A 13,901-nucleotide genomic window follows, 5' to 3' on the forward strand; every position below is an offset into this window, starting at 1 on the left:
TATATGAGGCTTTTATACATGCTTATTTTCTAAAAATCTGTATTTGAAGTTCAACATTTATTTTGGTGATTATGAGTCATTGCGCATAGATCATGATCCAGCAATTTTGGATTCTGTTGGTAGCTTTAGTTAACTGTGAACATTGACCTGAACTGGGCTGTGTTACTGGCCACATGCTCATCGCCTCTGTTTCTCTTTGTAGCCCAAATCATTCATTTTTAGCCATGGATCCTGCATACCAAGCAGACTACTATATTTCTACACTACTGGATGTCCCACATGTTGCTCAAACTCAGATAAGCTAAAACAGAAGTTGTTTTTCTCTAAACCTCTTCCTTCTCTAGTTTCTTATCTAAATGAAAGTGAAAGGTAAAATTCTCGTAGCCTCCCCTCCCCCCAAAACAAAACAAACAAAACCCATTGCTGTTGGGTCGAATTCTGATTCATAGAGACCCTATGGGACAGAGGAGAACTGTCTCATAGGGTTTCTAGGACTGAATCTTTATGGAAACAGACTGTCACATCTTTCTTCTGTGGGTTTGTACCACCGAGCACTTAACCACTGTACCACCAGGGCTCCTTAACATTCTTAAACTACCATAAGTCTCAAAGACAATCATCTACCTTCAGCAAATAAATTACCAACTTCTGAGTTCAGGGTTTGTATCATCTCTTCCCTGGACTAACAATCCCAACATTTTCCTCAGTAATTTCTTTACTCTGGCTTCTATCGTTTGTATCCATTCTACACATTGATTTCATAATGTTCTTTGCAGAAACCAAATCTTTGCTTCTTAAATCACGTTTCAATCTCTCTTTATTGCCTCATGGGTAGAGCCCAAACTCCTTCAAGCTGTGGATTGTTCCCACTGTGTCCCGACTGCTGCCTAACCTGTTGCCTATCTCCAGCCATACCAGGCCATTTTAGGCCTTTGTGCTTTTTGGGCCTTGGACCTTCCCTGACTCTCTGCCCCAGTCTGGTCAGTCTATTAAATCTTAGCTCGTAGGTTACCTCTAGCATGCACTTGTTTCTGACTCAGCAGTCTGCCACTTAACCTTTCATAACAATACCCTGAACAGTTGATTACATTTTTCTTCTTTTAGTAGATTGTAATTGGAATAAAGCTGACCTATTTCTGAAAAATCAGACATTGAAAACCCTGTGGAGCATTGTTCTGCTCTGACATACATGGGGTCTCTATGATTTGGAATCGACTTGATGGCGACTGGTAGACTATGCTATAAATCCCTTAGAGTGGGATTCCTTTGTGTCCCTGGCACACTTCCTAATAAATAGTTAGTTGGTAGCCACTTTCTGAGTATTTATGGGCTCAGTGAATGTTTTTGCCTTTGAATGCTTCCGTGTTTTTCTCTCAGTTTTCTTTCTCCACTTCACTACTAATAGAATTTTTTGCCAGGTCCCACAAATATTTTATAAGATATCAGTAGTGGTAGTGGTATGTTGTAGGTGATGTAGCAATGGAATATTTAAAACAATAACTCATTTGTCATCTAAGATATGAATTAGTTGGGAACCAGGTTTGATTTAATTACATCTTTAGTAACTTTAAAAAGAAAAAAAGGACTTTATTATTTTAGAGCAGTTTTAGGTTTACAGAAAAATTGAGAAAAGTACATAGAGTTACTATATATCCTCCCCTTCTGCCCTCTACTTCCCTGCTTTTATTAACATCCTGCATTGATGTGGTACATTTGTTACAATGAAATCAAGGTGTCAGCTGAGACTATTCTGCTGGCTGTTTACTGGGGACGACTCAGCTTCTAGAGCCACCTGCAGTTCATTGATATATGTACTTAATGAGCAGGTCACAACGTGAATTTTTGCTTTCTTCCAGGCCAGATGGAGTGTGTTTCTTCTTCTTCTATGATCAGCCAGAGAAAACCTTCTGATTTTAAAGGACTCAGTTGATTAGGTCAGGCTCACCAAATTAATAGCCAAAAAAACCAACCCATTGCTGTCAAGTCGATTCCAACTCATAGCGTCCCGTAGGGTTTCCAAGGAGCAGCTGGTAGATTTGAACTTCTGAACTTTTTGGTTAGCAGCCTGACTCTTAACCACTGCACCACCAGGGCTTCACCCAGTTGATAGTCTCCCTTTTTTTTTTTTTTTTTTCTTTTTCTGTGTAACATTGCATAATTATTGGAGGTATATCACCTTATGTTTACAGGATCTACCCGTACTCTTACTATATAAGGATGAAGGTCATTGGCGGGGCGGGTGGGGGGAGCTCACCTTAGAATTCTGCCTACCATAGTAGACATTGCACATTTAGGTTTGCTTTACACTAACTTTAGAATTTCTCAGGAATACATGAAATCATTTTGGCTTTTCCCCCAGCAGTGACTTTGCCCAGCATTAAAGCTGTTTTAGATAAGCTATTTTGAACGGAAGTGTATATTGATTGGTTCTGTCCTTAAGTAGAAATTCCAGGTTGCATGTTTCTCAGGCTAACAGTTATCACCAAGAGAGGGGAGCTTGAGAGGGAGAGAGGGACAAAGAGGATTTCAGACCTGTGGGTGGGCATAGGGAGGAAAGGAAAGGAAAGAAATTTTACTTTATGTGAACACCCCTAAATATTACGTGAGGAAATTCATTTGAAAATCCTTTTATTTATGCTTTGGCTAAAGATTAATTACATTTCTGAAATTGTTATCAGTCTCCATCTAGCCTGATAACAAAGAAAAGGGCTTCTTTTTCTGTTAAGGTGTACTTGTCCTTTTCTCTGCTCAGAAGAATATACAGTAGCAGCTGGAAGAAAATCCAAACTCCTATCTGGTTACCATGGCAATTTAGAGCAGGTGATGCATGCGTTGTGCTAGGATTGTTCAGTTTTTCCTCCCTTTTCTGATAAAGTGTGTTGTGAAATGTAATATGAAGTAGATAGAAAATTAAGTTTTAAATATGAGAAAATAATTTTAGTATATTTAAAGAAAAACTAATTTTAAGTGTGTTTCTATTGTGGCCCTATTTGAAGTAATGATTAGAATATCCTCTTGGGTTTTCTGAGGGCTAAAAAAAATAGTGTTCTTTGTGATAAAGTTGGCATTTTGCTTTCTAACTTTTTTATGCCGGTTTCTGAAGTGGTACATTATATTATGTTACTTGAAAACATGATCTTAAATTAGTGCTTTGTGTAAAGTTTGGACTATTAAACAGAATCTCAATGTACTTTTTAAAAACTACATATTGCTTTTCACTGTGAATGGGGCTGGAGTACATACATATGGCTTAAATCTAAATGTTGATGTTTCTAATTCTTCTTGGAAGAATATACTTTATAAAGGTATAAAGTTGTACATTAAAAGGTATTATATAGATATCAGGGTTTTTTTTTTTTTTAACAGCTTTTGATATAATTTATATACCATACAGGTCAGTGTATTTTATTATGTTCACAGGGCCGTGCAACCATCACCACAGTCTAGTTTTAGAAAGTTTTCATCCTTCTTAAAAGAAACCCTTAAAAGAAACCGTGTACGCATTAGCAGTCAATCCCTATTTCCTTCCTTTCTTCCCTAAACCCTAAAAAAAAAAAAATTTTTTTTTTTTCTACCCTAGTTAACCACTAATCTATTCTCTGTCTCTCTAAATTTGCCCATTTTGGACATCTGACACTTAGCGATGTTTTCAAGAATCATCCATGTTGTAGCATGTATCAATATTTTATTTCTTTTTTTTTTTGCGAATTATATTTCATTGTAAAGATACACCACATTTTATTTAACGGTTCATCAATTGATGGACATTTAGGTTGCTTCCACTTTTTGTCTACTGTGAATAATGTTGCTATGAACATTCATGCACAAGTTTTTGTATGAGTATAGTTTTCAAATCTTGGTACATACTTAGAGTAGAATTGCTAGGTCATATGGTAATTCTGTGTTTAAATTTTTGAGAAACTGCCAAACTGTTGTCCAAATTGCTGTGCCATTTTATATTCCCATCAGCAATGTGTGTAAGGGTTCCAGTTTCTCCATCCTTGCTAATACTTGTTATTATCTGTCTTTTTGATTATAGCAATCCTAGTTGGTGTGACGTGATAGCTCATTGGGGTTTTGATTTCCATTTCCCTGGTGACTAATGATGTTGATCATTTTTTCCTCTGCTTATCACCATTTGTAAATCTTCTTTGGTGAGATGTATATTCACACCCTTTGCCCATTTTTTAATTGGGTTGTTCTTTTTATTTTTGATTTGTAAGCGTTTTTTTATATATTCTAGATACATGCCCTTTGTAAGTTATATGATTTGCAAATATTTCCATTTATTTATTTATTTATATCATTTATGCTTTTGGTGTCGTATCTAAGAAACCATTGTCTAACCAAAGGTTACAGAGATTTACTTGTATTTTTTTTTCCTCCTCCTCCTGGATATTTTATAGTTTATCTATTAAAGGTTTTTAATTTAGGTTAATTTTTATGTATGTATGAGGTAGGGCCTACTTTTTTTTTTTTTTTTGCATGTGCATATTTGTCTTATCACCATTTATTAAAAATACTGTTATTTCTTCATTTACTTGTCTCGGCATTCTTGTCAGAAATGTGTATGGTCCCTTCCTGCCCACCCCCATTTATTTTATTAGTTTATTTTTCATTTTTAATCTCTTGATCTACTTCATGAGTATATACCTGTCACCTCTTGGTCTTTTAGACAATTGAGATTTGTACAGAAACCATTTTGAAAGATGCCAGCCTTAAGGCAGTGTTTCAAACTTCTCCCTCCCATAACATCTGCCCTGGAAGAAATTTGCCTGTATTCTTCATACTTGGTAGGCAGTAACAAGAATGGGTGGAATGAAAAAGAATTAATGATTGGGACTCTCGCACTGGGCGAGTGTATTATACTGAAGAGACTTCCTGTGATGAATGAATTGAGAGTTGGTGATAATTGATGTGAAGCAAGACGCTAAGAGAAGACTTAGAAAAAATAGTAATCACTTGTGTAACCAGGAATCTCTGAATGTGAGGCTGGGCTGCCCATCTTGTATAAGGGTGAATTTCATGAAGGGTCTATAGCAGTGCTATTCAGTAGAAATATAATGTGAGCCACATTTGAATTTCAAATGTTCTAGTAGTCACATTAAAAATGAGAGAATCAGGTGAAATTAATTTTAATAATAAAATTTATTGAATACAGCATTCAAAATATCGTAATTTTATTATAATAAGTATGGAAACTATTAATGAAATATTTTGTATTCCTTTTTTCATACTAAGTCTTACAAATCTAGTATGTATTATACACTGGCAGCACCTCAATTTGGACTAGCCGTATTTCAAGTGCTCGGTATTCACATGTAGCCAGTGGCTACCATATTGGAGAGCACAGTTCTAGATGTTTTTGGTTCAATAGCCAGTTGAAATATTACATCAACATTGTTCAACTTCCTCTCCACTTTAGGGTACCCTGACTTATCTCTTTAACTTGGAAAGCAGGCTTTTGAGTCTTCTGTGTCTGTATGTTCGACTCTCATATGTTCTGTATGTTCTCCTACAGAACTCTCATACTCTCTGGTCCAAGTAAGTAGGCATTTCTCATCCCTGGAGGGATGAGAAATGCCTACTTACTTGGACCAGAGAGTATGAGAGTTCTGTAGGAGATGTGGACAGCTCCCCAAATGGGTAAAGAATGAGTGAGACCCATGTTACAATGATGGTGTCTGAGCCTCTAAAGTGAGAGAAAATGGGCCCCTGGAAATTAGACTCTCTTCTTCCTTACAATAGACACAATCTACTCGATTGAGGCAATGCTGTATGTAGGAAATACTACTAATGCAGTGGTTCTCAACTGGGGATTATTTTGCTTCTCAGGGGACATTTTCAATGCCTGGAGACTGTTTTGATGGGCACAACTGGATGATGCTACTGGCATCTAGTGGGTAGAGGACAGAGATACAGCTAAACATCCTACAATGCACAAAACAGCCCTCACAAAGACAGAATTATCTAGCTGAGGTTGAGAAACCCTGCCCTAGTGGAATAATGTCCTCCATTTATTTTCTTCTCATTAAATGTAAAGTAGTTTCTATAGTGAAGCCCTGGTGGCGCAGTACTTAAGAGCTATGGCTACTAACTAAAAGGTCGGCAGTTTGAACCCATCAGCTGCTCCTTGGAAACCCTGTGGCTTTTGTATTCTGTCCTGTAGGGTTGTTATGAGTCAGAACCAATTCAATGGCAGTGGGTTTAGTTTCTGTAGTGGATATAATGTGTTTTCAATTTAGAGAACATACTCTCTTTTTCTATGTAAGATTTCTAAGTTAGGAAGAAACAGCTAACTTTCAAGGTATTTCGGATTGGGCAAATTTGTCAAATAGGAATATTCTGCCCTCACCCCTCAAGAGTGAATCCTCTGTGTCTTTTCCCAAATTGTCTTTAATTTTTTCTTCCCTCTGGGGAAGTGGGAAACTGTTGTATTTCCTGCCATCCCGTCTTCAGTACTCTCAAACCCTGTGACCCAAGACCATTCTGTTTTCACTAAGGACCAGTCTATTGAAAAGAAAATGAGCATTTGCACTGCTGCCAGAAAGCCAGAAATGATTACTGCAGTACCATAAGGTCCGTCAGAATTTTTGGATGTATTTTGGAAATGATGTGGGTGTTTGGTTGTGATTACTCCATTTCGGTGTTCCATCATGAGGAAAGGTTAACTCAGAATTTTATCACCACCACGCTTCTAATGTCTGTCACCCAAGGAGCTGTAGCTTTCAGTCTTCATAAATTCTGGCAAGTAGAAACCAACAGAAGTCATTTTTCAGCTCATAAACGTTCTTTAGTTGTCCTGCTAAAAGCAGTTATAATTGCTAGCGTTTGACTTTAAAGGTTAATTATTGTGTGTGATCACCATCCCTTCCTCATGACCCCCGTCGTTTTCTGCTGCCTTCGTCCCTCACTGTATTCCTTGATTGTGGCAGTTTGGATTTTTGGTAGCAAGGCACAGAAATGAGCAGTGGCTAACTTACGCTAATGGTAATGTATTGGAAAGCCTATATAGGGGCTCTCAGAATGGGCAGGAATGTAGAATTCCATCTTAACAAGGGGCACAGTCATGGCAGCTCACCTGCACCTGTCTCTGAAGAGAAGCCATGAGTTTGCACCCTTGGACAGATGACCTCAACAATCTGGGGCTGAAGAGTGAGCTCTGGCTGCTTACCTTTAGGCTGTAGTAGGGTGAGAGAAGAAGGGATCTGGAATCAGCCTTCTGTAATGGAGGGAGTAGCAGTGTCCCAAAAGGAAATCCAGGTGCTGCTAGCAGGGGAGAATGTACCTCAGGCAGGCAAAAAATTTCACTTTTCAATCACACCACTGCCACTTGGATTTTACTTACTCCCCATGACTAGGGACTACCACCTTACCCTACTGATCTTGCTTCTGAGAAACATTTCCACCACCTAAACCCCCTTGCCCCTGCCAGTCAATATCTGTTCCCTCCCCACTCTTCACCCAAACAGCTGTGGTCAGATCAGGGAGGGCAATGGTGGTCCCACTGTCAGGGCAGCTTAGCAAAGAGATGTATTTCTCACATCTAGGTTGAAACCCGAGGTTCAGATTTCTGCTTTGGTACGTGGTTAGAAATAGAGTTAAGTCTTACAGTAAGTAGAACCTTGATTTTTGTAGAACCGTACTACAAGTGCTTTACTTCTAAGCAAACGTGTTTAATGTGTGAGTTATTCTAGATAATCTGAAGGAAACAGGATGAGTTTTAAGCTCTCAAAGCATGATCTTTAAGCTCTTAAACTCTCTCTTTTTTTTTTTTTTTTTTTAATATTTTGTGTTTCCCTACCCTTTGAAAAGGGAACCCTGGTGGCGTAGTGGTTAAGTGGGGCTGGCAGTTTGAATCCACCAGGCTCTCCTTGGAAACTCTATGGGGCAGTTCTGTTCTGTCCTATAGGGTCGCTATGAGTTGGAATCTACTCGACGGCACTGGGTTTGGTTTTTGGGGGGTTACCCTTTGAAAAAGAGTATACTAAATACATCATTGAACCTTTTGGAGACAGTTAGAAATGACCATTGCAAAGCATTGCACCAGTGTTTGGACTGAATATGTATTTGGCTGTCAGTGGATTTATTTCTAGTTTTGGGCAGTGTACTTGCTAAGCAAGGTTTATAGATACCAGAATTCGTTAATGAGAATAATTATACTTCAGCTATAATATATATTAATGAGGTTTTTATGAGTTATTCTGGGAACCTAACCTCTGTTTGTTCAATTTGAGCGCTGCTTGCACCTGTCCTTTCAGAATCTCTGTGGGATGTTTTCTGAATAATATGGCTTTACAACATAAGCTACTCCTTCATTTCACTAAGTTTTATGACATTGGCAGGACTTAAGAAATACTGAAACTCTGAGCGAAAAGATACCTGCAAAAATATTCCTTGGGGAATAGAGGTAAAGCGTGTCAGGATTAATTTTTTCCCATATTAAGAGACTCTCAAGTGTGCACATAATGTAAGATTTACTTCTAATAGGAATTTTCTTACCACTGTTTCAGGCCAGAGCCTCAACAGAAAGCTCCCTTAGTTCCTCCACCACCACCACCGCCACCACCGCCACCTCTGCCAGACCCCACACCCCCAGAGCCAGAGGAGGAGATTCTGGGATCAGACGATGAAGAGCAAGAAGACCCTGCAGACTACTGCAAAGGTGAGATGCTGAGCCTACAGCAGTATGGTAGTTGTCTTTCCCACTGGACTTCCTAGTGATTTGTTGGAGTGGACAAAGGAAGTTAATGATGGAAACTGCATGGTCTTTATTAAATTAGCCTCCTTGTGGCAATCTCAGTTTAAATTCTTAGATCACTTAATATAGAATGATACTGGAAAATGTCAGAGAAAGATAAGAGGTAGAAAAACGTAAGAGATGGAAATTATATACATATTTACATACCTCTGGTACTTTCGAAAGGATTTAAATCTGCTGATAGAATTAAAGATAGTATAAAACAGAGAAATTAAGGATAAAAACATAATAAACCATTTAAGAAGAGCATAGAGAATAGGAAGTACCAGACTCTTGAGAGGAGCTAATTGTAACAGTTATGCACTGTATTTATTTGGCTTTAAGTTTTCTGGCTGCTAAGGCTAAAGGAAACATTACTTTCTCTGTATAGCATTGAATTACGTAGTGTTCATTGTCTGTGGAAAGAAAGCATGCAAATTTGTTTACAGAGACAGACTTTTTCCTGGGATATTGTACTCTGGGTAAGGCATTCTGTGGGTCCTGCTGTTGTGTGACATAGTAGATTATGTGTTCAGCAGTGATTTCACAGAAGACAGAAATTGTTCAAGGGGAAAGTTCTTGTACTGGTGCTTTGTAAAGACCAAGAGCATGTATTAAGTTTTAACTCTAGAGTGCCAGCATGTTGTATGAGGAGTATTGACAACAATATGATCCAGACAGCATACTTTTGACTGTTGTTAGTTGTCCTCGAGTTGATTCCAAGTCGTGGTGGCCCCATGTATGCAGTGTAGAACTGCTCCATAGGGTTGTCAAGGCTGTGATCTTTGGGAAGCAGACTGCCAGTTTCAGGCCATGAAAGATTAAGTAAATATTTGGCTTTATAGTATCTTAGTAATTTATAATTTATCTAGTGAGTAGATTTGTATGTTTGTTAAAGGACAGTGTACCTACTTTTTTACTACCAGCTAAGAGCACAAGAAAGTTATTCTGCTATGAAAGTTTAAGAACCAATCTTCTCAAATCTTTTATTCTAACCCAGTTCTCCATAGGTGTGGGTGCAGACACATAGAATCAGTGTTTTCCTTAGAAAAGGGAATGTGGATCTTGTGTAGCATTTGTATGAGCAGTGATTATGACCCTGAAGGTCTCTGCTGCCTAATATGGAAAGAAAAAATTAAAGAAGATACAGAGACAGTTCGGAAAGGTGAAAAGAAGATGCGTCTTATCCTCTCTCTTAATCTGCATTCCTTGGCTTAGAATTAAGATATCTGAAGAAGAAATGTAAGGTATTGTCTTTTGATTTTGTTGCTGAGACAAGAACATGAGGACAGTCTGAACGAACCGTTCTTCAAAAGCTATTCCCTTCCGCCAGTAGGCTCCACCATTATGGGATCAGAACTGTCTGCCCCACACCTTGCTCTGTGGTATGCGGGTCGGTAGATGTAACCAGTATGCTCATTCCCTTAACGCCTCTGGGACCAGCATGGTAAAAACTCCAACCCCACATGTGGGCTATGAATAAGATTCCACAAGTCAGGGTTGATTCTAGGTAACCATCACTAAACTCTATAGACATTTTAGCATATTCAAGTCAGCCTTAGTATGGTATATTACAGATGGTATGCTTCTCAAACCTACATATACACACTTTCACTCCTAAATTCATTAAGTAACTTGTACCTCTAGTCAACAGTACATGTGACAGATACTTGATACGGTGAATTTTGTGGTGTGTTGTTAGGTGCCATTGGTTCAGTTCTCACTCATAACGATACCATGTAAAACAGAACAGAACACGGCCTGGTCCTGTGCTATCCTCACAATCGTTGCTATGCTTGACCCCATTGTTGGCAGTCACTGTGTCTGTGCATCTCTTGAGGGTCTTCCACGCTTTCACTGCCTTCCTACTTTACCCAGCATGATGTCTTTCTCCAGGAACTGGTTCCTCTTGATCACATGTCCAAAGTACGTGAGATGAAGTCTCGCCATCCTTACTTCTGAGGAGCATTCTGGTTGTACTTTTTCCAAGACAGATTGGGTCTTCTTTTGGCAGTCCACGGAATATTCAATATTCTTCTCCAGCACCATAATTCAAAGGCACCAATTGTTCCTTGGTCTTCCCTATTCATTGTCCAGCTTTCTCATGCATATGAGGTGGTTGAAAATACCATGGCTTGGGTCAGGCACACTTTAGTCCTCAAGGTGATATCTTTGCTTTTTAACACTTTAAAGGGGCCTTTTGCAGCAGATTTGCCCAATGCAATATGTCGTTTGATTTCTTGGCTCCTGTTTCCTTGGCCATTGAATGTGGATCCAAGTAAAAAGAAATCCTTGACTACTTCAATAATTTCTCCATTTATAGTGATGTTCCTTATTGGTCTAGTTGTGAAGACATTGCTTATTGGTCTAGTTGTGAAGGTTTTTGTTTTCCTTATGTTGAGGTGTAATCCATATTGAAGGCTTTAGTCTTTGATCTTCATCATTAAGTGCTTCAAGTTCTCTTCACTTTCAGCATGTAAGCTTGTGTCATTTGCATAATGCGGGTTGTTAATGAGTCTCCCTCCAACCCTCATGCCATGTTCGTCTTCATATAAGTCCAGCGTCTCGGATTATTTGCTCAGCATACAGACTGAATAAGTATGGTAAAGGATACAACCCTGACACAAACCTTTCCTGATTTTAAACCACACAGTATCACCTTGTTCTGTGACTTTTGTGATGTAGACCATATCGGTTTGTCTAAGATAAAGAACCTAAGTTGTTTACAGGAGTTCAAGGAATTGATTGGTTATGTCTGGGATAAGAACAGTGGCCTTGATCCCCACCTCCTTCCCCCCCGCCCCATGAATAAAAAACCTTTTCCCCCAGAGCCAATTGAGAGTAAATTCATGATGCTTCATTGCCACTGACTAATAGAGTGCTTCACCTTCAGTCAAGGACATTGTCCAATATAACCACAATACAACCATCAACATTGGGAAGTAGACATTTTTATATTACTACCATCTAAACCTCAGACTCCGTTAAGGTTTTGCCAAACCAAAACAAACAAACAAACCTGTTGCCATCAAGTCAATTCCGACTCATAGCAACCATATAGGACAGAGTAGAACTGCCCCATAGAGTTTCCAAGGAGAGCTTGGCGGATTTGAACTGGTGACCTTTAGGTTAGCAGCCGTAGCACTACGCCACTCAGGTTTCCAAAGGTTTTGCCAGTTGCCCAATAATGTTCTTCATATGAAAGACTTCATTGCAAGATCATGCATCACACTTTTTTGTATTGTCTATTTAAAAACCCGTTCCCATTGACTCAATTCGGACTTATAGCAAACTGTTTAGGACAGAGTAAAACTGCCCCATAGGTTTCCAAGGCTGATATTTTTACGGAAGCAGACTGCCACATCTTTCTCCTTTAGATGTCTAGTGGGTTCAAACCACTGACCTTTTGACCAGTTCCGTAGTCTTTTTTTTTTTTTTTTTAATAACTTTTATGACTCTGGCATTATTGAAGATTATAGGCCAATTATTTTCTATAATCTCTCTCAATTTGAAATATTACTGAAAGGGTACTATGTTTTTCTCATTGTATCCTATCAGGTGGCACATGATTTTGATTTATACTATTACTGTTGATGTCGATCACTTAATGGAGATGGTGCGTGCCAGGGTTCTGTTTTTCCCTTAGTATTTTGTTTAGAGGTACTTGAGACTATGTAAATATCTTGCTTGTCAATAGATCTTTCCTCCCTCCCTCTCTTTCCCTCTATCCCTCCTTCCCTCTCTTCTTTTATCTCCCTCCCTCTCTCAGGTGGACTGAAAGATCTTTTTTTTTTTTTCCCTCCAGTGGGTTATAATCAGTTTTGGCAGTCTGCTTCCTTAAAGATTACAGCCAAGAAAACTGTATGGCATGGTTCAACTCTGTTGCTTGGTGTCACTATAAGTCAAAATTGACTTGATAACCCCTACCAATGGCAATTTGGCCATTACAGGCCCCTTCAAATTGGCTCTGTGTTCTTTTGTAACATCCCTATGATTCTCTGAACATTTCTTTACTTTTAAGTACAATAACATATTCCAAATTCATCTTTTACTTTCCCCAGCCTAGGAATCACCTCCTTCTGTAAGGAGCCCTGGTTACTTCTAGTGAAGAAGCGTATTTAGAAAGCAAGATCTGGTCATTAAGTGTTCTTGTTACTATTGGAATGTCACTGCTTCCAGAACTCTTATGGCAGAGCTAGGACATGTATGTATCACATGTACTTTTTATATGTATGTATGTATATATATATATAGTTCTACTCTAAAAGCAGAGGATTCATTCCATTTTTCTCACTTTCCACATTTGTAAACTAATTTGCTGACATTGAGAGAGTAGTTCCTCATTATCCCCAATGTGTTTACTTATTTAAATAATTTCCTTATATGTAATGAGTCACCATCATTGCCAGTGCTGTTCTGACACCCTGCCCCCCTTCCCTGCTCATCTAGCTTGTGCTTCCATATCCTTTGTTTCTTGCCCCACCTAATGGCTTTTGGAATGAATTGGTCCAGGAAGGAGGTAGGGGAAGGATGGCTTTCACGGTCTATCAAAACGTAGAGACAGCTCTGACTCATGACACCCCAGTGTGTCAGAGGAGAACTGTGTTCTATAGGATCTTCAGTGGCTAATTTTTTGGAAGTAGATCGCCCAGCCTTTCTTCAGAGATACTCTGGTTATACTCAAACCTCTAAACTTTTGGTTAGCAGCCAAGTGCATTAACTGTTTGCACCACTCAGCGACTTCTTCACAGTGTAGGGGTAGGTTTTACTTAGTCTGTTGAGAAGTCTTGATTGCTTGCTGTCACTTGCTCCTGTTTTCTTTTGACTTCACTCTGCCCTGTCACCCATTTGTCAGTTTTTCCAAAATAAAATAAAATGTGAACAGCAACAAAAGACATGCTTTTTTTCCTCATTACAGGAGAAATAACATGTTCATTATAGGAAACCCTGGTGGTGTAGTGATTAAGTGCTATGGCTGCTAACCAAAAGGTTGGCAGTTTGAATCCACCAGGTGTTCCTTGGAAACTCTCCAGGGCAGTTCTGTTTTGTCCTGTAGGGTTGCTATGATTCGAAATCAACTCGATGGCAACTGGTGTGGTTGTTTTGGTTTAGGAAATACACTGGTAATTTTTAGGGGGGAAAAGTCGCTTAGAATTCTCTT

General features: G+C 38.9%; 1 protein-coding gene across 9 annotated transcripts in view; it reads left to right on the plus strand.

Annotated features, from left to right (window-relative positions):
- The window catches only part of SRPK2 (SRSF protein kinase 2), a 272,628-nt gene that overhangs the window by 187,310 nt on the left and 71,417 nt on the right, over window positions 1-13,901 (plus strand). For all 9 annotated transcript variants that reach the window (XM_049894468.1, XM_049894471.1, XM_049894469.1 and 6 more), the window contains one exon: window positions 8,514-8,665. In XM_049894468.1, coding sequence (XP_049750425.1) covers window positions 8,514-8,665 — 152 coding nt within the window. The remainder of the gene's footprint in view (window positions 1-8,513; window positions 8,666-13,901) is intronic.

This window comes from Elephas maximus, chromosome 8, assembly GCF_024166365.1.
Source record: "Elephas maximus indicus isolate mEleMax1 chromosome 8, mEleMax1 primary haplotype, whole genome shotgun sequence".
In the NCBI taxonomy this organism is placed as follows: Eukaryota; Metazoa; Chordata; class Mammalia; order Proboscidea; family Elephantidae; genus Elephas; species Elephas maximus.